The 22,842-nt window shown below is 51.6% G+C and overlaps 1 protein-coding gene across 1 annotated transcript in view; it reads left to right on the plus strand.

Annotated features, from left to right (window-relative positions):
- LOC119928684 (hexokinase-2) overlaps positions 1–22,842 on the plus strand; it is a 132,486-nt gene that overhangs the window by 84,765 nt on the left and 24,879 nt on the right. Inside the window, exons 4-9 of the mRNA XM_038747161.1 lie at positions 4,361–4,480; positions 7,279–7,374; positions 9,476–9,575; positions 12,741–12,924; positions 17,259–17,414; positions 19,972–20,205. Of these exons, the coding sequence (XP_038603089.1) occupies positions 4,361–4,480; positions 7,279–7,374; positions 9,476–9,575; positions 12,741–12,924; positions 17,259–17,414; positions 19,972–20,205 (890 nt within the window). The remainder of the gene's footprint in view (positions 1–4,360; positions 4,481–7,278; positions 7,375–9,475; positions 9,576–12,740; positions 12,925–17,258; positions 17,415–19,971; positions 20,206–22,842) is intronic.

The raw sequence follows: 22,842 nt of genomic DNA on the forward strand, positions 1-22,842 counted from the left end.
TTAATAAATGCCATTATTATTATTATTATTATTATTAAAGGGAGCGAGTCAGGGTGACCCAGAGGGAGTGGGAGAAGAGGAAAGGAGGGCGCAGTCAGGGAAGGCCTCTGGGAGGAGGTGGGCCTTCAATAAGGCTTTGAAGTGGGGGAGAGTCATTGTCTGTGGGATTTGAGAAGCAGCCTGGCTCAGTGGAAAGAGCCCAAGCTTTGGAGTCAGAGATCATGGGTTCAAATCCCGACTCTGCCAGTTGTCAGCTGTGTGACTTTGGGCAAGTCGCTTCCCTTCTCTGGGCCTCAGTGGCCTCATCTGTCAAATGGGGATTAAGACTGTGAGCCCCCGGTGGGACAACCTGATCACCTTGTAACCTCCCCAGCGCTTAGAACAGTGCTTTACACATAGTAAGCGCTTAATAAATGCCATCACGATCATCATTTGAGGAGTGAGGGCATTCCAGGCCCGAAGCAAGATGTGGGCAAGAGGTCGGCTGCAAGACAGATGAGATGGAGGCCCCGAGGAGAAGATTAGTGGCCCCAGAGGAGGGAAGTGTGTGGGCTGGGTTAGTAATAATAATAATAATAATAATAATAATAATAATAATGATAGCATTTATTAAGCACTTACTACGTGCAAAGCACTGTTCTAAGCGCTGGAGAGGTTACAAGGTGATGAGGTTGTCCCATGGGGGGCTCACAGTCTTCATCCCCATTTTACAGATTTCACCTCCTCCAGGAGGCCTTCCCAGACTGAGCCCCCTCCTTCCTCTCCCCCTCGTCCCCCTCTCCATCCCCCCCATCTTACCTCCTTCCCTTCCCCACAGCACCTGTATATATGGATATATGTTTGTACAGATTTATTACTCTATTTATTTATTTATTTATTTTACTTGTACATATCTATTCTGTTTATTTTATTTTGTTAGTATGTTTGGTTTTGTCTTCCCATTTTAGACTGTGAACCCACTGTTGGGTAGGGACTGTCTCTATATGTTGCCAATTTGTACTTCCCAAGCGCTTAGTGCAGTGCTCTGCACACAGTAAGCGCTCAATAAATACGATTGATGATGATGATGATGATGATGATGATGATGATGATGATGATGAGGGAACTGAGGCACAGAGAAGTTACGTAACTTGCCCAAAGTCACCCAGCTGACAAGTGTTGGAGCCGGGATTTGAACCCATGACCTCTGACTCCAAAGCCCGGGCTCTTTCCACTGAGCCACGCTGCTTCTCTGCGTGTACAGTGCTAAGCGCTTTTAGTACAGTGCTCTGCACACAGTAAGCGCTCAATAAGTACGATTGAATGAATGAGTAGGAGAATAACGAGGTGAGTTGGGAGGGGCCAAGGTGAAATTCGATGATTTTTATTGTTATTCTTCCTTAGTGGGGCACGTCCCTCCTTTTCCCTCTGGGTCCCATCGAGGAAGTGCCCGCCCGTCCCCTGACCGCCCCCACTCCAGTGGAACACAAAGGTGATTTGTCCGAAAGCCGACCTTGCTGTGGGGCTTTTCACTCAATCCTATTTATTGAGCACTTACTGTGTGCAGAGCACTGTACTAAGCGCTTGGGAAGTACAAGTTTGCAACATACAGAGACGGTCCCTACTCAACAGTGCACTCACAGTCTAGAAGAAGCTTTCTGCCTCTCCTTCATTCATTCAATCATATTTATTGAGCACTTTCTGTGTGCAGAGCACTGTACTAAGCGCTTGGGAAGTACAAGTTGGCAACATGTAGAGACGGTTCCTACCCAGCAGTGGGCTCACAGTCTAGAAGAGGCTTTCTGCCTCTCCTTCATTCATTCATTCATATTTATTGAGCGCTTTCTGTGTGCAGATCACTGTACTAAGCGCTTGGGAAGTACAAGTTTGCAATATATAGAGACGGTCCCTACCCAGCAGCGGGCTCACAGTCTAGAAGAGGCTTTCTGCCTCTCCTACATTCATTCAATCGTATTTATTGAGCGCTTTCTGTGTGCAGAGCACTGTACTAGGCACTTGGGAAGTACAAGTTTGCAATATATAGAGACGGTCCCTACCCAGCAGCGGGCTCACAGTCTAGAAGAGGCTTTCTGCCTCTCCTTCATTCATTCAATCGTATTTATTGAGCGCTTTCTGTGTGCAGAGCACTGTACTAAGCACTTGGGAAGTACAAGTTTGCAATATATAGAGACGGTCCCTACCCAGCAGCGGGCTCACAGTCTAGAAGAGGCTTTCTGCCTCTCCTTCATTCATTCAATCGTATTTATTGAGCGCTTTCTGTGTGCAGAGCACTGTACTAAGCGCTTGGGAAGTACAAGTTTGCAACACATAGAGACGGTCCCTACCCAGCAGCGGACTCACAGTCTAGAAGAGGCTTTCCGCCTCTCCTTCCCGGGGAGGAGCACTGGATTGAGGGAAGCAGCGTGGCTCAGTGGAAAGAGCCCGGGCTTTGGAGTCAGAGGTCATGGGTTCCAATCCCGGCTCCGCCACATGTCTGCTGTGTGACCTTGGGTAAGTCGCTTCACTTCTCTGAGCGTTAGTTCCCTCATCTGTAAAATGGGGATTAAGACTGTGAGCCCCCTGTGGGACAACCTGATTACCTTGTAACCTCCCCAGCGCTTAGAACAGTGCTTTGCACATAGTAAGCGCTTAATAAATCCCATTATTATTATTATTATTATTGGGTGAAGGCCTCAGAGGACCACCGCTCTCTGAGAAACAGAGGTTGCGGACGGCCCCTGAGCCGGGAGGGTGCTAGACTGTCAGCTCGTTGTGGACAGGGAATACGTCTATTTATTGTTCTGTTGTCGTACTCTCCACACGCTTAGTACGGTGTTCTGCACAAAGGGAGCGCTCAATAAATTCGAGTGAACGAATGAATGAGGAATCGGGTAATCTGGACGAAGACCTAAAGTCCTCAGTTATCTGGAACGGGGCAGGAAAATCCCATCCCATCTTCTCATGGAGAAGCAGCGTGGCTCAGTGGAAAGAGCCCGGGCTTTGGAGTCAGAGGTCATGGGTTCAAATCCCCGCTCCACCAATTGTCACCTGTGTGACTTTGGGAAAGTCATTTCACTTCTCTGGGCCTCAGATCCCTGCTCTGTAAAATGAGGATGAAGACTGTGAGCCCCCCTGGGGACAACCTGATCACCTTGTAACCTCCCCAGTGCTTAGAACAGTGCTTTGCACATAGTAAGCGCTTAATAAATGCCATCATTTTTATTATTATTATTATCTCCTCCAAGAGGCCTTCCCGGACTGAGCCCTTATTTCCTCTTCTCCCACTCCCTTCTGCTTCACCCTTGCACTTGGATTTTTCCCCTTTATTCCTCCCTCAGCCCCACAGAACTTATGTCCCCAGCTGTCATTTATTTACTTAATAATAATAATAATAGTGATGGCATTTGTTAAGCGCTTACTATGTGCAAAGCACTGTTCTAAGCACTGGGGAGGATACAAGGTTCATTCATTCATTCAATAGTATTGAGCGCTTACTGTGTGCTGAGCACTGTTCTAAGCGCTTGGTAAGTACATCATCAATCCTCAATCGTATTTACTGAGCGCTTACTGTGTGCAGAGCACTGTACTAAGCGCTTGGGAAGTCCAAGTTGGCAACATCTAGAGACGGTCCCTACCCGACAGTGGGCTCACAGTCTAGAAGGGGGAGACAGACAACAAAACAAAACATATTAACAAAATAAAATAAATAGAAGAAATATGCACAAATAAAATAAATGGAGTAATAAATTCATACAAACATATCCATATATACAGGTGCTGTGGGGAGGGGAAGGAGGTAAGGCGGGGGGGATGGGGAGGGGGAGAGGTGATCGGGGTGTCCCACGTGGGGTTCACAGTCCATCCCCATTTGACAGATGAGGTCACTGAGGCCCAGAGAAGTGAAGTGACTTGCCCAAAGTCACACAGCTGACAAGCGGCGGAGCCGGGATTAGAACCCATGACCTCCGACTCCCAAGGTCAGGCTCTTTCTCCTGAGCCACGCTCCATCCTCCTCCCTCCCCCCGCCCCATCTTCACTTGTCTTCTGTGGGACTGCGGGCAAGTCATTTCACTGCTCGTTGCCTCAGTGACCTCATCTGTAAAATGGAAATTAAGTCTGCGAGCCCCTTGAGGGACAGGGACCGCGTCCTACCTGATTACCTTGTATCCATCCCAGAGTTTAGAGCAGTGCTTGGCACATAATAAGCACTTATCAAATACCTCAATCTCCCGTTCCGATGGAGGCCCTGAAAACTTCTGAAAACCTGGAAAACTGTGTGGGCTCTGAGGGACACCCGGGAGAGCGTGGCAGGGGCAGGGTACGGGCAAGATTGAGCCCAGGCTCCATAGTCACTGCCCCGTGTGCCCACCTTTGCCCGCAGCTGTTTGATCACATCGCCGAGTGCCTGGCCAACTTCATGGAGAAACTCCAGATCAAGAACAAGAAGCTGCCCCTGGGCTTCACCTTCTCCTTCCCGTGCCACCAGACCAAGCTGGACGAGGTACGTGGCCCGCCCGCTGCTCCCCGCCTCTGCCCTCCCCACTCCCACCGCGCCACGTTCTGCCCACTCCCTGCTCTGCCCGCTCTGCCCATTCCCCTCTCTGTTCGCAATCTGCCGTGCCCCCTCCTCGCTCTGCCCACTCCCCTCTCGGCTTGGTGTGCCCACTCCCTGTTCTGTCTGCTCTGTCCACTCCCTGCTCTGCCCAATCCTCTCTCTGTCCACTCCCTGCTCTGCCCACTCTGCCCATTCCCCTCTCTGTCTGCTTTCCACTCTGCCCACTCCTCGCTCTGCCCCCTCCTTTCTTGGCCTGGTCTACCCACTTCCTCCTTTCTCTGCTCTGCCCACTCCCTGCTCCCCGCTCTGCCCACTCCCCGCTCTGCCCACTCCTCGCTCTGCCCACTCCCCTTTCATCCTGCTCTGCCCCCTCCCTCCTCTCTCCTCTCTGCTCACTTCCCCACTCTGCCCACTCCCCTCTCAGCCTGATCTGCCCACTCACTCCCCTCTCGGCCTGGTGTGCCCACCCCCATTCTCTCTGCTCTGCCCACTCTCCACTCTGCCCATTCCCCTCTCTGTCTGCTTTCTGCTCTGCCCACTCCTCGCTCTGTCCACTCCTTTCTCGGCGTGGTCTGCCCACTTCCTCCTCTCTCTGCTCTGCCCACTCTCTGCTCCCCTCTCTGCCCACTCCTCGCTCTGCCCACTCCCCTTTCGGCCTGGTCTGCCCCCTCCCTCCTCTCTCCTCTCTGCTCACTTCCCCACTCTGCCCACTCCCCTCTCAGCCTGATCTGCCCACTCACTCCCCTCTCGGCCTGTTGTGCCCACCCCATGTTCTGCCTGCTCTGCCCACTCTCCTCTCTGCCCACTCTGCCCATTCCCCTCTCTGTCTGCTTTCCGCTCTGCTGACTTTTCACTCTGCCCACTCCCCTCTCAGCCCGATCTGCCCACTCACTCCCATCTCGGCCTGGTGTGCCCACCCCCTGTTCTCTCTGCTCTGTCCACTCCCTGCTCTGCCAACTCTCTGCTCTGCCCATTCCCCTATCTGCTTTCCGTTCTGCCCACTCCTTGCTCTCCCCGTTCTGCCCACTCCTCGCTCTGCCCACTCCCTTCTGGCCTGGTCTGCCCCCTCCCTCCTCTCTCCTCTCTGCTCCCTTCCCCACTCTGCCCACTCCCCTCTCAGCCTGATCTGCCCACTCACTCCCCTCTCGGCCTGGTGTGCCCACTCCGTGTTCTCTCTGATCTGTCCACTCCCTGCTCTGCCCACTCTCCGCTCTGCCCACGCTGCCCATTCCCCTCTCTGTCTGCTTTCCAGTCTGCTGACTCCTCGCTCTGCCCACTCCCCTTTCGGCCTGGTCTGCCCACTCCCTCCTCTCTCCTCTCTGCCCACCTCCCCATTCTGCCCGCTTCCCTCTCAGCCTGATGTGCCCACTCCCTCCTCTCTCTGCTCTGCCCACTCCCTGGTCTGCCCGCTCTGCCGGGAGCTCAGAGCCCCTGGGCTCTCCCACCTCAGGGAGAGGGATCTACCAAATAGGGGCCAATTCCAGTCTCTGCTTCCCGCTGCTTCCGATGTCGGGTCAGGAGGAGCCGGGGTGGGGAACTCCCCTGTCCCTCGGCCAGCGCTCAGTGTGGCTCAGTAGAAGGAGCCCGGGCTTGGGAGTCAGAGGTCGTGGGTTCTAATCCCGGCCCCACCCCTTATCAGCTGTGCGACTTTGAGCAAGTCTCTTCACTTCTCTAGGCCTCAGTTACCTCATCTGGAAAATGGGGATGAAGACTGTGAGCCCCGTGTGGGACAACCCGATCACCGTGTATCTACCCAGGGCTTAGAACAGTGCTTGACACATATTCATTCATTCAGTCATATTTATTGAGCGCTTACTGTGTGCAGAGCACTGGACTAAGCACTTGGGAAGTACAAGTTGGCAACATGTAGAGACGGTCCTTACCCAACAGTGGGCTCACAGTCTAGAAGGGGGAGACAGACAACAAAACAAAACATATTAACAAAATAAAATAAATAGAATAAATATGTACAAGTAAAATAAATAAATAGAGTAATAAATCCGTACAAACATATATACATCTATACAGGTGCTGTGGGGAAGGGAAGGAGGTAAGGCGGGGGGGATGGAGAGGGGGAGGAAGTAAGCGCTTAACAAATACCAACGTTATTATTGTTATTATTAGAAGGATGGATGTCCTAGTCTGGAGGTTGGTGGGCAAGGGTCGCCCGGCTTTGGGGTCTCTGCCATGCGGTGCCCACGACGTAATAATAATAATAATGATGGCATTTATTAAGCGCTTACTATGTGCAAAGCACTGTTCTAAGCGCTGGGGAAGTTACAAGGTGATCAGGTTGTCCCACGGGGGGGCTCACAGCTTTAATCCCCATTTGACAGATGAGGGAACTGAGGCCCAGAGAAGTGAAGTGACTCGCTCAAAGCCACCCAGCTGACAATTGGTGGAGCTGGGGCTTGAACCCATGACCCCCGACTCCAAAGCCCGGGCTCTTTCCAGTGAGCCACGCTGCTTCTCTAACATGTGTTAGAGAAGATGTGTTCTCTAATATTTATATATTTATTTTATTTGTACATATCTATTCTATTTATTTTATTTTGTTAGTATGTTTGGTTTTGTTCTCTGTCTCCCCCTTTTAGACTGTGAGCCCACTGTTGGGTAGGGACTGTCTCTATTTGTTGCCAATTTGTACTTCCCAAGCACTTAGTACAGTGCTCTGCACATAGTAAGCGCTCAATAAATACGATTGATGATGATGATGATGTGTGCTTTGCCCTCTCCCGCTGCAGAGTTTCCTGGTGACGTGGACCAAGGGGTTCAAGTCCAGCGGGGTGGAGGGGAGAGACGTCGTGGCCCTGCTCCGGGATGCCATCCGCAAGCGAGGGGTCAGTGGATGCCCCCTTGCCCTTCTCCCGCACCTCCCGCCCGCCCACCGCCGAGGGCCCGGACCCCTGTCGGTCCCAGTCCGGCCCCGGCCGGGCTCCCCGCCATCTGCGTCGTGGTCCTCTGCCCACCCCGGACCCCACCAGTCCCCAGCAAATCCCCCCCAACCCCCTGCTATCAATGGCCTGGTGCCATGGGTGACCAGCACACTGCCAGGCCCGGTCCGGTGTCCTGGGAGCGGCCATCTCCCTGCCATTCTTTCATTCATTCATTCATTCATTCATTCCTTCATTCATTCAACGGTATTTAGTGTGGCTCATGGAAAGAGCCCGGGCTTTGGAGTCAGAGGTCAGGGGTTCAAATGAGCCCACTGTTGGGTAGGGACCGTCTCTATATGTTGCCAACTTGTACTTCCCGAGCGCTCAGTACAGTGCTCTGCACACAGTAAGCGCTCAATAAACACGATTGAATGAATGAAATCCCGGCTCCGCCAGTTGTCAGCTGGGTGACTTTGGGCAAGTCACTTCACTTCTCTGGGCCTCAGTTCCCTCATCTGGAAAATGGGGATGAAGACTGTGAGCCCCTCGTAGGACAAACTGATCACCTTGTATCCCCCCACCCAATGCTTAGAACAGTGCTTTGCTCATAGTAAGCGCTTAACAAATGCCATCATTATTATTATCCCTCATCTGTAAAATGGGGATTAAGACTGTGAGCCCCACGTGGGACAAACTGATCACCTTGTATCCCCCCCAGCACTTAGAACAGTGCTTTGCACATAGTAAGCGCTTAACAAATGCCATCATTGTCATTATTATTATTATTGTCACTTAACTTCTCTGTGCCTCAGTTCCCTCATCTGTAAAATGGGGATTAAGACTGTGAGCCCCATGTGGGACAAACTGATCACCTTGTATCCCCCCCAGCACTTAGAACAGTGCTTTGCTCATAGTAAGCGCTTAACAAATGCCATCATTATTATGATTTTTAAGTCACTTAATTTCTATGTGCCTCAGTTCCCTCATCTGTAAAATGGGGATTAAGACTGTGAGCCCCAAGTGGGACAGCCTGATCACCTTGTATCCCCCCAGCGCTTAGAACAGTGCTTTGCACATAGTAAGCGCTTAACAAATACCATCATTATTATTGAGTACTTACTGTGTGCAGAGCATTGGACTAAGCGCTTGGGAAGTACAAGTTGGCAACATCTAGAGATGGTCCCTACCCAACAACGGGCTCACAGTCGCCAGCCCCAGTCCATCCCCATCCCGACCCCCCATCCAGGCCCAGCCCGGCGTCCCAGGGGTGACCGGGCCCCCTTGCCGTCGTGGCTCGGTGGAAAGAGCACAGGTTTTGGAGTCAGAGGTTATGGGTTCAAATCCCGGCCCTGCCAATTGTCAGCTGTGTGACTTTGGGCAAGTCACTTCACTTCTCTGCACCTCAGTGACCTCATCTGGAAAATGGGGATTAAGACTGGGAGCCCCCTGTGGGACAACCTGATCACCTTGTAACTTCCCCACCGTGGCTCAGTGGAAAGAGCCCGGGCTTTGGAGTCAGAGGTCTTCGGTTTGAATCCCGGCTCCACCACTTGTCAGTTGTGTGACTTTGGGCAAGTCACTTCACTTCTCTGGGCCTCAGTGACCTCATCCGTCAAATGGGGATTAAGACTGTGAGCCCCACATGGGACAACCTGATCACCTTGTAAACTCCCCGGCACTTAGAACAGTGCTTTGCACTTAGTAAGCACTTAATAAATGCCATTATTATTATTATTAATTCAATTGTATTTATTGAGTGCTTACTGTGTGCAGAGCACTGGACTAAGCGCTTGGGAAGTACAAGTTGGCAACATATGAGACGGTCCCTACCCAACAGTGGGCTCACAGTCTATTATTATTCCCCAGCGCTTAGAACAGTGCTTTGCACATAGTAAGTGCTTAATAAATGCCATCATCATTATTATTATTATCCCCAGTCCGGCCCCAGGCCTTCCCAATCACCCGGCCCACCCTCGGGCCTATCCCATAGCCAGCCCCAGCCCGGTCCCCCGCCGTCCCCGGGGGTGCCCGGCTGATGCCCTCTGTGCCCCCGCTGCCCTGGCAGGACTTCGACCTCGACATCGTGGCCGTGGTGAACGACACGGTGGGGACGATGATGACTTGCGGCTACGATGACCAGAACTGCGAGATCGGCCTCATCGTGGGTGAGTGGCGGGATCGGGCCGGGGGAGGCGGGAACACTGGGGTCCCAGAGGAGAAGGAGGAGGCGAAAGGGAGGAGGAGGAGGAGAATGAAGGCTTCCTTGGGTATTTCCCCTCCGTCTCCATGTTTCTGGGGAGGGCAAAGAGGGTGGAGTGGTTTTGCAGACAAAAACACCAAGGCAGAGGGCTGGATTTCAGACAGTCGATCATTCATTCATTCATTCATTCATTCATTCAATCGTATTTATTCAGCGCTTACTGTGTGCAGAGTACACAGTACAGTACTGTACACTCCCTCTGCCCATCCGCCAAGCTCGCTCTCTTCCTCCCTTCAAGGCCCTACTGAGAGCTCACCTCCTCCAGGAGGCCTTCCCAGACTGAGCCCCTTCCTTCCTCTCCCCCTCGTCCCCCTCTCCATCCCCCACATCTTACCTCCTTCCCTTCCCCACAGCACCTGTATATATGGATATATGTTTGTACATATTTATTACTCTATCTATTTATTTATTTATTTGTTTGTTTGTTTGTTTATTTGTTTGCTTATTCATTCATTTATTTATTTATTTTACTTGTACATATCTATTCTATTTATTTTATTTTGTTAGTATGTTTGGTTTTGTTCTCTGTCTCCCCCTTTTCGACTGTGAGCCCACTGTTGGGTAGGGACTGTCTCTATATGTTGCCTACTTGGACTTCCCAAGCGCTTAGTACAGTGCTCTGCACACAGTAAGCACTCAATAAATACGATTGATTGATTGATTGATTGATTGATTGCAGAGCACTGAGCTAAGTGCTTAGGAAGTCCAAGTTGGCAACATAAAGAGACGGTCCCTACCCAACAGCGGGCTCACAGTCTAGAAGGGGGAGATGGACAACAAAACAAAACATATAAACCAAATAAAATAAATAAGTACAAATAAAATAAGTAAATAAATAGAGTAATAAATACGTATAAGCATATATACATATATACAGGTGTTGTCGGGAGGGGAAGGAGGTAAGGCGGGGGGGATCCATCATATACAATAATAATACTAACGATATTATTCGTTAAGCTCTTACTATGTGCCAAGCACTGAGGTAGATACAAAGTTATCGGGTTGTCCTACATGGGGCTCACAGTCTTAATCCCCATTTTACAGATGAGGGAACTGAGGCCCAGAGGAATTAAGTGACTTGCCTCAAGTCACGCAGCTGGCAAGTGGCAGAGCCGGGATTCGAACCCATGACCTCTGACTCCAAAGCCTGGGCTCTTTCCGCTGAGCCACGCTGCTTCTCTAAGCGCTTGGGAGAGGACGATACAACAGTAAAAGTCACACTTCCTGCCCACAGTGAGCTCACAGTCAGTCAGTCGTTTTTATTTTATTGAGAAGCAGCGTGGCTCAATGGAAAGAGCCCGGGCTTTGGAGTCAGAGGTCATGGGTTCGAATCCCGACTCCGCCACATGTCTGCTGTGTGACCTTGGGCAAGTCACTTCACTTCTCTGAGCCTCAGTTACCTCATCTGTAAAATGGGTATTAAGACTGTGAACCCCACATGGGACAACCTGATCACTTTGTATCCCCCCCAGCGCTTAGAACAGTGCTTTGCACATAGTAAGTGCTTAAAAAATGCCAACATTATTATTATTATTATTATTATTGAGCACTTACTGTGTGCAGAGCACTGGACTAAGCGCTTGGGAGTACAATAGAGCAATAAACGGACACATTCCCTGCCCACAACGAAGAGCTTACTATGTGCCGGTTCAAATCCCGCTGCTTTCCGTATACTGTATCCTTATCCTGTATACAGGCTTAGAAGCAGCGTGGCTCAGCGGAAAGAGCCCGGGCTTTGGAGTCAGAGGTCATGGGTTCAAATCCCGGCTCCACCAATTGTCAGCTGTGGGACTTTGGGCAAGTCACTTCACTTCTCTGTGCCTCAGTTCCCTCATCTGTAAAATGGGGATTAAGACTGTGAGCCCCACGTGGGACAACCTGATCACCCTGTAAGCTCTCCAGCGCTCAGAACAGTGCTTTGCACATAGTAAGCGCTTAATAAATGCCATCATTATTATTATTATTATTAAATCCCGGCTCTGCCAATTATCAGCTGTGTGACTTTGGGCAAGTCACTCCACCTCAGTTCCCTCACCTGTAAAATGGGGATGAAGACTGTGAGCCCCCCGTGGGACAACCTGATCACCTTATAACCTCCCCAGTGCTTAGAACAGTGCTTTGCACATAGTAAGTGCTTAATAATTGCCATCATCATTATTATTAGTACAGTGCACCAAGTGCTCAATAAATACAACTGAATGAATGAATCTATCCCAGCGCTTAGAACAGTGCTTGACACACAGTATGCCCTAAACAAACGCTATTATTATTACTATTAGTAACCACTGATGGTTATTATTATTACTAATTATTATTATTGGGGAAGCAGCCTGGCTCAGTGGAAAGAGCACGGGCTTTGGAGTCAGGGGTCGTGGGTTCGAATGCCGGCTCTGCCACATGTCTGCCGCGTGACCTTGGGCAAGTCACTTAACTTCTCTGAGCCCCAGTTAACTCATCTGTAAAATGGGGATGAAGACTGTGAGCCCCCCGTGGGACAACCTGCCCACCTTGTATTCCCTCCCAGCGCTTACAACAGTGCTTTGCACATAGTAAGCGCTTAAGAAGCAGCATGGCTCAGTGGAAAGAGCGCGGGCTTTGGAGTCAGAGGTCACGGGTTCGAATCCCGGCTCTGCCCCATGTCTGCTGTGTGACCTTGGGCAAGTCACTTAACTTCTCTGAACCTCAGTTACCTCATCTGTAAAATGGGGATTAAGACTGTGAGCCCCACGTGGGACAACTTAAGCACCTTGTGTCCCCCCCCAGCGCTTAGAACAGTGCTTGGCACATATGTCATCATCATCAACAAATGCCATTATTATTATTACTGTTAGTAATCACAGGGCCCGGCCCGGTGGGCTGTGGGAAATTCCCTCCCTTGGCGCAGTGGCCAGGGATGCCCGGACTGCCCACTTCCCCGTTCTCGTTGCCCGACCGTCCCGGGCACTGTTTGGACGCCGAGGCCACGATCTCCGGGGAGATTTCCGCCCTGTCCGGTCCGTGCGCTGCGCTGGAGGCCGGGACGGACGCGGCGAGCTCAGTGTCCGTCTCTCCCCGTGTCCCCCGCCCGCAGGGACGGGCAGCAACGCGTGTTACATGGAGGAGCTGCGACACGTGGAGCTGGTGGAAGGGGACGAGGGCCGCATGTGCGTTAACATGGAGTGGGGGGCCTTCGGGGACAACGGGGAGCTCGGCGACTTCCGCACCGACTTTGACCGCGAGATCGACGCCGCCTCGCTCAACCCCGGAAAGCAGCTGTGAGACCCTCGGGCAGCGGGGAGGTTGCGGGTGCGAGGCGGGCGCCGCTCGGGCTCTTCCCAAGAAGATTTCCGGGCCCGGTGGCTTCCCCTACTGATGATGGTATTTGTTAGCCGCCTGCTATGAGCCCGGCACTGTACTAAGCGCTGGGGTGGATACGGGCAAATTGACACAGTCCCTCACAATCTCCATCCCCGTTTTACACCCGAGGCCGGAGAAGAGAAGCAGCGTGGCTCAGGGGAAAGAGCCCGGGCTTTGGAGTCAGGGGTCGTGGGTTCAAATCCCGGCTCCTCCAGTTGTTAGCTGGGGGACTTTGGGCAGGTCTCTGTGCCTCAGTTCCCTCACCTGTAAAATAGGGATGAAGACTGTGAGACCCCGGTGGGACAACCTGATCACCTTGTAACCTCCCCGGTGCTTAGAACAGTGCTTGGCACATAGGAAGCGCTTAATAAATGCCATTATTATTATTATTATTACTTCTCCGTGCCTCAGTTCCCTCATCTGTAAAATGGGGATGAAGACTGTGAGCCCCACGTGGGGCAACCTGATCACCTTGTGACCTCCCCGGCGCTTAGAACAGTGCTTTGCCCATAGTAAGCGCTTAATAAATGCCATTTTTTTTAAAAAGTGACTTATCCAAGGTCACCCAGCAGACAAGTGGTGGAAGCAGGATTAGAACCTGTGAACTGCTGTACTTGTATATATTTGTACAGATTTATTACTCTTTATTTTACTTGTTCATATTTACTACTCTATGTTGCTAATGATTACTCTATTTTACTTGTACATATTTACTACTCTGTGTTGTTAATGATGTGCATATAGCTATAATTCTGTTTGTTCTGACGGTTTTGACACTTGTCTACACGTTTTGTTTTGTTGTCTGTCTCCTCCTCCTAGACTGTGAGCCCGCTGTTGGGGAGGGACCGTCTCTAGATGAGCCGACTTGTACTTCCCAAGCGCTTAGTATAGTGCTGTACACACAGTAAGCGCTCAGGAGAGGATGACAGCAGCATCCTTAGAGAAGCAGCGTGGCTCAGTAGGAAAGAGCCGGGGCTTTGGAGTCAGAGGTCATGGGTTCAAATCCCAGCTCCGCCAATTGTCAACTGTGTGACTTTGGGGCAAGTCACTTCACTTCTCTGGGCCTCAGTTACCTCACCTGGAAAATGGGGATGAAGACTGTGAGCCCCACAAGGGACAACCTGATCACCTTGTAACCTGCCCAGCGCTTAGAAGAGTGCTTTGCACGTAGTAAGCGCTTAATAAATGCCATCATTATTATTATTATTATTATGGCAGAACGATGAACAGACACGTTTGCTGCCCAGAAGGAGCTCAGTAGTCCAGGGGGATCACGGGGGTGGGGGGATAATGGAGGTGGGGGTGGAGGGAAAGTGCTTTGCACATAGTAAGCGCTTAGCAAATACCATCATTATTAATAAATACAATTGAAGGAATGAATCAGTGAATAATCCCGACTCTGCCACTTGTCTGCCGTGTGACTTTTGGGCAAGTCGCTTCACTTCTCTGGGCCTCAGTTTCCCCCATCTGTAAAATGGGGATTAAGACTGTGAGCCCCACATGGGGCAGGGCCTGTGTCCAACCCATTCACCTCATATATGCGAAGCAGCCTGGCTTAGTGGAAAGAGCACGGCCTTGGGAGTCAGAGGTCGTGGGTTCTAATCCCAACTCTGCCGCTTGTCAGCTGTGTGACTTTGGCCAAGTCACTTAACTTCTCTGGGCCTCAGTGACCTCATCTGTAAAATGGGAATGAAGACTGTGAGCCCCCCGTGGGACAACATGATCACCTTGTAACCTCCCCAGCGCTTAGAACAGTGCTTTGCACCTAGTAAGGGCTTAATGAATGCCATCATTATTAGTATTATATCTACCCCAGCGCTTAGAACAGTGGCTTGCGCATAGTAAGCGCTTAACACATATTATAAAAATAAAAAGGTGGAGTAATGGTTCATGGAGACTCAGAAGAGATGGCAGCACAGACCCTTATGACAGCCCTCCTCCCCAAATGATAATAATAATAATTATGGTATTTGTTGAGTGCTTACTATGTGCCGAGCCCTGGATACAAGGTGATCAGGCTGGCCCCATGTGGGGCTCACATTCTCCATCCCCATTTTATAGAGGAGGCAATGGAGGCCTAGAGAAGTGAGCCCACTGTTGGGTAGGGACCGTCTCTATACGTTGCCTACTTGTACTTCCCAAGCGCTTAGTCCAGTGCTCTGCACACAGTAAGCGCTCAATAAATACAATTGAATGAATGAATGACTTGTCCAAGGTCACACAGCAGACAAGTGGCTGTAGAGAAGTAGAAGTAGAGAAGCAGTGTGGCTCAATGGAAAGAGGTCATGGGTTCAAATCCCAGCTCTGCCAGTTGTCAGCTGTGTGACTTTGGGCACGTCACTTAACTTCTTTGGGCCTCAGTTCCCTCATCTGGAAAATGGGGATGAAGACTGTGAGCCCCCCGTAGGACAACCTGATCTCCTTGTTACCTCCCCAGCGCTTGGAACAGTGCTTTGCACAAAGTAAGCGCTTAATAAATGCCATCATTATTATTATTATTATTATTATTCTTAATAAATACCATTAAAAAAAGAGACCTCACGGTCAACATTGCCACCTGGTGGTGGAATGGGGAATCTCGCGGGAATGATATGAGCACGGGAAGAATTCTAATAATCATCATCATCATCAACAATCGTATTTATTGAGCGCTTACTGTGTGCAGAGCACTGTACTAAGCGCTTGGGAAGTACAAATTGGCAACATATACAGTCACTACCCAACAGTGGGCTCACATAATGATGGCATTTGTTAAGCGCTTACTATGTGCAAAGCACTGTTCTAATCTCTGGGGAGGTTACAAGGTGATCAGGTTTTGTCCCAGGGGGGCCCACAGTTTTAATCCCCATTTTCCAGATGAGGTAACTGAGGCACAGAGAAGTTAAGTGACTTGCCCAAAGTCACACAGCTGACGATTGGCGGAGCTGGGATTTGAACCCATGATCATAATTATTATTCTATTTCTATTTCTATCTCTATTCTAACAATAATAATAATAATAATAATTGTTGTATTTGTTAAGCACGCTTACTATGTGCCAGGCACTGTACTAAGCGCTGGGGTGGATACAAGCAAATTGAGTTGGTCTTAGCCCCTGTCCCACGTGGGGCTCACGGTCTCAGTCCCCATTTTCCATTCATTCATTCATTCATTCATTTGTATTTATTGAGTGCTTACTGTGTGCAGAGCACTGTACTAATCGCTTGGGAAGTACAAATTGGCAACATCTAGAGGCGGTCCCTACCCAACAGCGGGCTCGCAGTCTAGAAGGGGGAGACAGACAACAAAACAATGAGGTCACTGAGGCCCAGAGAAGTGAAGTGACTTGCCCAAGGTCACACAGCATGACCTTCTGACTAGGGGCAGGGGGGCGTTAGGTCCCCTCTCCCCAGCCCTTCACCCCACTCCCAGTCTGTGCAGCCTCCTTGGGGGTGGGTAGGGGCGGTGGTGATGAATAGCTGGTGCCCAGCGCTTAGAACAGTGCTTGGCACATAGTAAGCACTTAACAAATACCATTATTATTTAAGAGAAGCCACACGGATTAGTGGAAATAGCATGGACTTGGGAGTTAGAGGTCATGGGTTTTAATCCTGGCCCTGCCACCGATCAGCTGTGTGACTTTGGGCAAGTCACTTCACTTCTCTGGGCCTCAGTGACCTCATCTGTAAAATGGGGATGAAGCCTGTGAGCCCCACGTGGGACAACCTGATCACCCTGTAACAATAGTAATAATAATAATAATAATAATAATAATAATAATAATGACATTTATTAAGTAGTTAGTAGGTGCAAAGCACTGTTCTAGGCTCTGTGGAGGTTATAAGGTGATCAGGTTGTCCCACGGGGGGCTCACAGTCTTCATCCCCATTTTGCAGATGAGGGAACTGAGGCACAGAGAAGTGAAGTGACTTGCCCAAAGTCAACAGCGCTTGGGTAGGGACCGTCTCTGTATGTTGCCAACTTGTACTTCCCAAGCACTTAGTACAGTGCTCTGCACACAGTAAGCACTCAATAAATACGAATGAATGAATGAACAGTGCTTCACCCATAGTAAGTGCTTAACAAATGCCATCATTATTAGTATTATTCCCTGTGCCTCAGCGGCCTCATCTGTAAAATGGGGGTGAAGACTGTGAGCCCTACGTGGGACAACTGATTATCTCTTATCTACCCCAGTGCTTAGAACAGTGCTCGGCACATAGTAAATGCCATTATCGTTATTATAATTATGATGATCCTTGGCTCCACGCAGGTTTGAGAAGATGATCAGCGGGCTGTACCTGGGGGAGCTGGTCCGCCTGGTCTTGGTCCGCATGGCCAAAGAGGAGCAGCTGTTCGGCGGGAAGCTGACCCCCGAGCTGCTGACCGCCGGCTGCTTGGAGACCAGAGACGTCTCTGCCATCGAAGGGTAGGCCGCGTCTGGGGCAGGCCCGCGCTGGGGGGGCGAGGAGGACGATGGGGGTCCCCAGAGACGGACAGGGGGCCGGATGAGAGGGGCCACGCCTTCCCTCCCGTTGTGTGCCCTCAAGCTCTCCCTACAGCACTGTCCAAAGAAGGGGCCCGGTCCGTGCTGAGAAGCAGCGTGGCTCAGTGGAAAGAGGGGCTTTGGAGTCAGGGGTCCCGGCTCTGCCCGTTGTCAGCTGTGTGACTTCGGGCGAGTCACTTCACTTCTCTGGGCCTCAGTTCCCTCATGTGTAAAATGGGGATTAAGACTGTGAGCCCCCCCTTCCCGTGGGACAGCCTGATCTCCTTGTAACCGCCCCAGCGCTTAGAACGGTGCTTTGCACATCGTAAGCGCTTTAAAAAAAAATAAAACAAACATAGCTCGGTGCCCAGCAGGCACCCAGCGCGGTGCTCTGCCGGGAATAGACACCCAGGAGATGCCCAATAGACACAGATTTTTCCGAAGTAGTTTGTCGTTCCTGAATGGGACGGGAGCCACACCCGGTGACTTCACCGGCGCCGTTGAGGGCCGGGCCGAGCCGGGCCAGGCTGATCCCCTCGGGCTGGGCTGGGCTGCTCTGCTCCCCTTAGGTTGGATTGGCTGCCCACATCAGGCTGGGCCACCACCCCACAGGCCTGGGCAGACAGGGCCAGGCTGTTTCCCTCAGGCTGGGCCATCATCGTCATCATCATCAATCGTATTTATTGAGCGCTTACTGTGTGCAGAGCACTGTACTAAGCGCTTGGGAAGTACAAATTGGCAATATATAGAGACAGTCCCTACCCAACAGTGGGCTCACAGTCTAAAAGGGGGAGACACAGAACAAAACCAAACATACTAACAAAATAAAATAAATAGAATAGATACGTACAAGTAAAAAATAAATAAATAAATAGAGTAATAAATACGTACGAACATATATACATATATGCAGGTGCTGTGGGGAAGGGAAGGAGGTACGATGGGGGGGATGGAGAGGGGAACGAGGGGGAGAGGAAGGAGGGGGCTCAGTCTGGGAAGGCCTCCTGGAGGAGGTGAGCTCTCAGTAGGGCCTTGAAGGGAGGAAGAGAGCTAGCTTGGAGGATGGGCAGAGGGAGGGCATTCCAGGCCCGGGGGAGGACGTGGGCCGGGGGTCGTTGGCGGGACAGGCGAGAACGAGGTACGGTGAGGAGATTAGCGGCGGAGGAGCAGAGGGTGCGGGCTGGGCTGGAGAGGGACAGAAGGGAGGTGAGGGAGGAGGGGGCCAGGGAATGGACAGCCTGGAAGCCCAGGGTGAGGAGTTTCTGCCTGATGCTGGACCACTCTCCTCAGGTTGGGTTGGCTGCCCACATCAGGCTGGTCCGCTCCCCCTCAGGCCCGGGTAGACAGGGCCAGGCTGCTTTCCTCATGCTGGGCCATATTGGACCACTCTCCTCAGGTTGGGTTGGCTGCCCACATCAGGCTGGGCCGCTCCCATTCAGGCCCGAGCAGACAGGGCCAGGCTGCTTTCCTCAGATTGGGCCATATTGGACCACTCTCCTCAGGTTGGGTTGGCTGCCCACATCAGGCTGGGCCACTCCCCCCAGGCCCGAGCAGACAGGGCCAGGCTGCTTCCCTCAGGCTGGACCGTACTGGACCACTCTCATCATCATCAATCGTATTTATTGAGCGCTTACTGTGTGCAGAGCACTGTACTAAGCGCTTGGGAAGTACAAATTGGCAACATATAGAGACAGCCCCTACCCAACAGTGGGCTCACAGTCTAAAAGGGGGAGACAGAGAACAAAACCAAACATACTAACAAAATAAAATAAATAGACAGGGCCGGGCTGCTTTCCTCAGGCTGGGCCATATTGGACCACTCTCCTCAGGTTGGGTTGGCTGCCCACATCAGGCTGGGCCTCTCCCCGTCAGGCCCGAGCAGACAGGGCCAGGCTTCTTCCCTCAGGCTGGGCCATATTGGACCACTCTCCTCAGGTTGGGTTGGCTGCCCACATCAGGCTGGGCCTCTCCCCGTCAGGCCCAAGCAGACAGGGCCAGGCTGCTTGCTCAGTGGAAAGAGCACGGGCTTTGGAGTCAGAGGTCATGGGTTCGAATCCCCGACTCCACCACATGTCTGCTGTGTGATCTTGGGCAAGTCACTTCACTTCTCTGGGCCTCAGTTCCCTCATCTGTAAAATGGGGATTAAGACTGAGCGCCCCACGTGGGACAACCTGATTACCCTGTATCCTCCCCAGCGCTTAGAACAGTGCTTTGCACATAGTAAGCGCTTAACAAATGCCAATTATTATCATTATTATTATTATTATTATTCCCTCAGGCTGGGCCATACTGGACCACTCTCCTCAGGTTGAGTTGGCTGCCCACATCAGGCTGGGCCGCTCCCCCCAGGCCCGAGCAGACAGGGCTGGGCTGCTCTCCCGGATGGTGTGGGACATTGGGTGGGCCGGGGCCGCGGCGGGGAGGCGGAGATTCCCAGGAACCCCGGGAGCAGAGTCGCGGGCCCCCGGCCGATCCGGACCCACGTGTTTGCCCCCGCAGGGAGAAGGACGGAGTGAGGGAGGCCCACGTGGTGCTGAGCCGGCTGGGACTGGAGCCCACGCAGGAGGACTGCGTGGCCGCCCACCGCGTCTGCCAGATCGTGACCACTCGCTCGGCCGGCCTCTGCGCCGCCACCCTGGCCGCCGTCCTGCGTCGCCTCAAGGAGAACAAGGGCGAGGAGCGGCTCCGTTCCACCATCGGCGTGGACGGCTCCGTCTACAAGAAGCACCCGCAGTGAGTGGACAGAGCCGGGCTAGAGCCCAGGGGCCCTCGCTCCCCCCCTGACATTCACTGTCGTATTTATTGGGCGCTTACTGTGGGCAGAGCACTGGACTAAGCGCTTGGGAAGTACAAGTCGGCAACATATAGAGACGGTCCCTACCCAACAACGGGCTCACAGTCTAGAAGGGGGAGACGGACAACAAAACAATACATGGGGACAGGTGTCAAGTCATCAGAACAAAAAGAATTAAAGCTAGATGCACATCATTAACAAAATAAATAGAATAGTAAATATGTACAAGTAAAATAAATAGTGATAAATCTGTACAAGCATATATGCAGGTGCTGTGGGGAGGGGAAGGAGGTAGGGCCGGGGGCGAGAGGAAAGAGGGGGCTCAGTGTGGGAAGACCTCCTGGAGGAGGTGAGCTCTCGGTAGGGCTTTGAAGGGAGGAAGAGAGCTAGCTTGGCTGATGTGCGGAGGGAGGGCATTCCGGGCCAGGGGGAGGACGTGGGCCGGAGGTTGATGGCGGGACAGGCGAGAACAAGGCCTAACGGTGAGGAGATTAGCGGCGGAGGAGCGGAGGGTGCGGGCTGGGATGGAGAAGGACAGAAGGGAGGTGAGGGAAGAGGAGGCCAGGGGATGGACAGCCTTGAAGCCGAGAGTGTGGAGTTTTTGTCAAGGGCTGTTCTGGGCTGCGGCGCTGGTCCTCAGGGATCTGTCCACCCCATTCATTCATTCATTCAATCGTATTTATTGAGCGCTTACTGTGTGCAGAGCACTGGACTAGGCACTTGGGAAGTACAAGTTGGCAACATATAGAGACGGGCCCTACCCAACAGTGGGCTCACAGTCTAGAAAGGGGAGACAGAGAACAAAACAAAAGATATTAACAAAATAGAATAAATAGAATAAATATGTACAAATAAAATAGAGTAATAAATCCATACAAACATACATACATATATACAGGTGCTGTGGGGAGGGGAAGGAGGTAAGGCAGGGGGGATGGAGAGGGGGAGGAGGGGGAGAGGAAGGAGGGAGCTGAGGGTGGGAAGGCCTCCTGGAGGAGGTGAGCTCTCAGTAGGGCCTTGAAGGGAGGAAGAGAGCGAGCTTGGCGGATGGGCAGAGGAAGACCCCATTGTCTGGATGATGGCAGGCCGGTCGGCGCTACCCCTGAGAATCATCCCCCGACCGCCGGCCCCTCACTATCACTTCAGACTCCACTGGTCTCTTCCTGCCCTTGGCCCCGAGCGGAGACCGAACACCTTCCCTCCTGCCTAATTTGGCTGGTCAGCCTTGTTTCCGGAACATGGGATGAAACCGCCACCCGCCCACCTCCCCTCCTCTCCAAAGGCGACATCCCCCTTTCATTCAATCGTATTTATTGAGCGCCTACTGTGTGCAGAGCACTGGACTAAGCGCTTGGGAGATGCAAGTTGGCAACATCTAGAGACGGTCCCTAACCAACAGCGGGCTCACAGTCTAGAAGGGGGAGACAGACAACAAAACAAAACATATTAACAAAATAAAATAAATAGAATAAATATGTACAAATAAAATAAATTGAGTAATAAATACGTACAAACGTATACATATATACAGGTGCTGTGGGGAGGGGAAGGAGGTAAGGCGGGGGGATGGAAATAATAATGAAGGCATTTATTAGGCGCTTTCTATGTGCAAAGCACTGTGTGACTTTAGGCAAGTCACTTAACTTCTCTGGGCCTCAGTGACCTCATCTGTAAAAATGGGGATTAAGACTTTGAGCCCCTGTGGGACAACCTAATCACCTTATAACCTCCCCAACGCTTAGAACAGTGTTCTAGACTGTGAGCCCACTGTTGGGTAGGGACTGTCTCTAGATGTTGCCAACTTGTACTTCCCAAGCGCTTAGTCCAATGCTCTGCACACAGTAAGCGCTCAATAAATATGATTAAATGAATGAATGAATGAACAGTGCTTTGCACATAGTAAGTGCTTAATAAATGCCATCATCATCATCATCATTTTAAGCGCTGGGATGGTTACAAGGTGATCACGTCCCACAGGGAGCTCACACTCTTTATCCCCATTTTACAGATGAGTTCATTCCCTTGGGCAGGGACTGCATCCTTTCACTGCCGAGAACTTCCCAACCCTGAACTCAGTGCAGAACCCAGCTCCCAGTAGGTGCTCAGTACAGAGCCCTGCCCCCAGCAGGAGCTCAGTACAAAGCCTTGTCCCTGACGGGCATTCAGCACAGGACCCAGCCTCCAACAGGTGCTTGATATAGAGCCCTGCTCCCTGTGGGCATTCATTACAGAGCCCTGCCTGCTGTGGGCCTTCATTACAGAGTTGTGCCCACTGTGGGCATTCATTACAGACCCCTGCCCGCTGTGGGCATTCACTACAGAGCCCTACCCCCTGTGGGCATTCATTACAGAGCCCTGCCCCCTATGGGCATTCATTACCCATCCATTCATTCATTCAATACGATTGATGAAGATGATGATGATGATTACTGAACCTTGTCCCAAGTGGGCACTGAGAATAGAACCCAGCCCCCAGCAGGTGCTCAGTACAGAGCCCTGCTCTCAGTGGGCACTCATTATTCATTCAGTCATATTTGTTGAGCGCTTACTGTGTGCAGAGCACTGGACTAAGAGCT

The sequence above is a fragment of the Tachyglossus aculeatus genome, chromosome 5 (assembly GCF_015852505.1).
Source record: "Tachyglossus aculeatus isolate mTacAcu1 chromosome 5, mTacAcu1.pri, whole genome shotgun sequence".
Classification (NCBI taxonomy): Eukaryota; Metazoa; Chordata; class Mammalia; order Monotremata; family Tachyglossidae; genus Tachyglossus; species Tachyglossus aculeatus.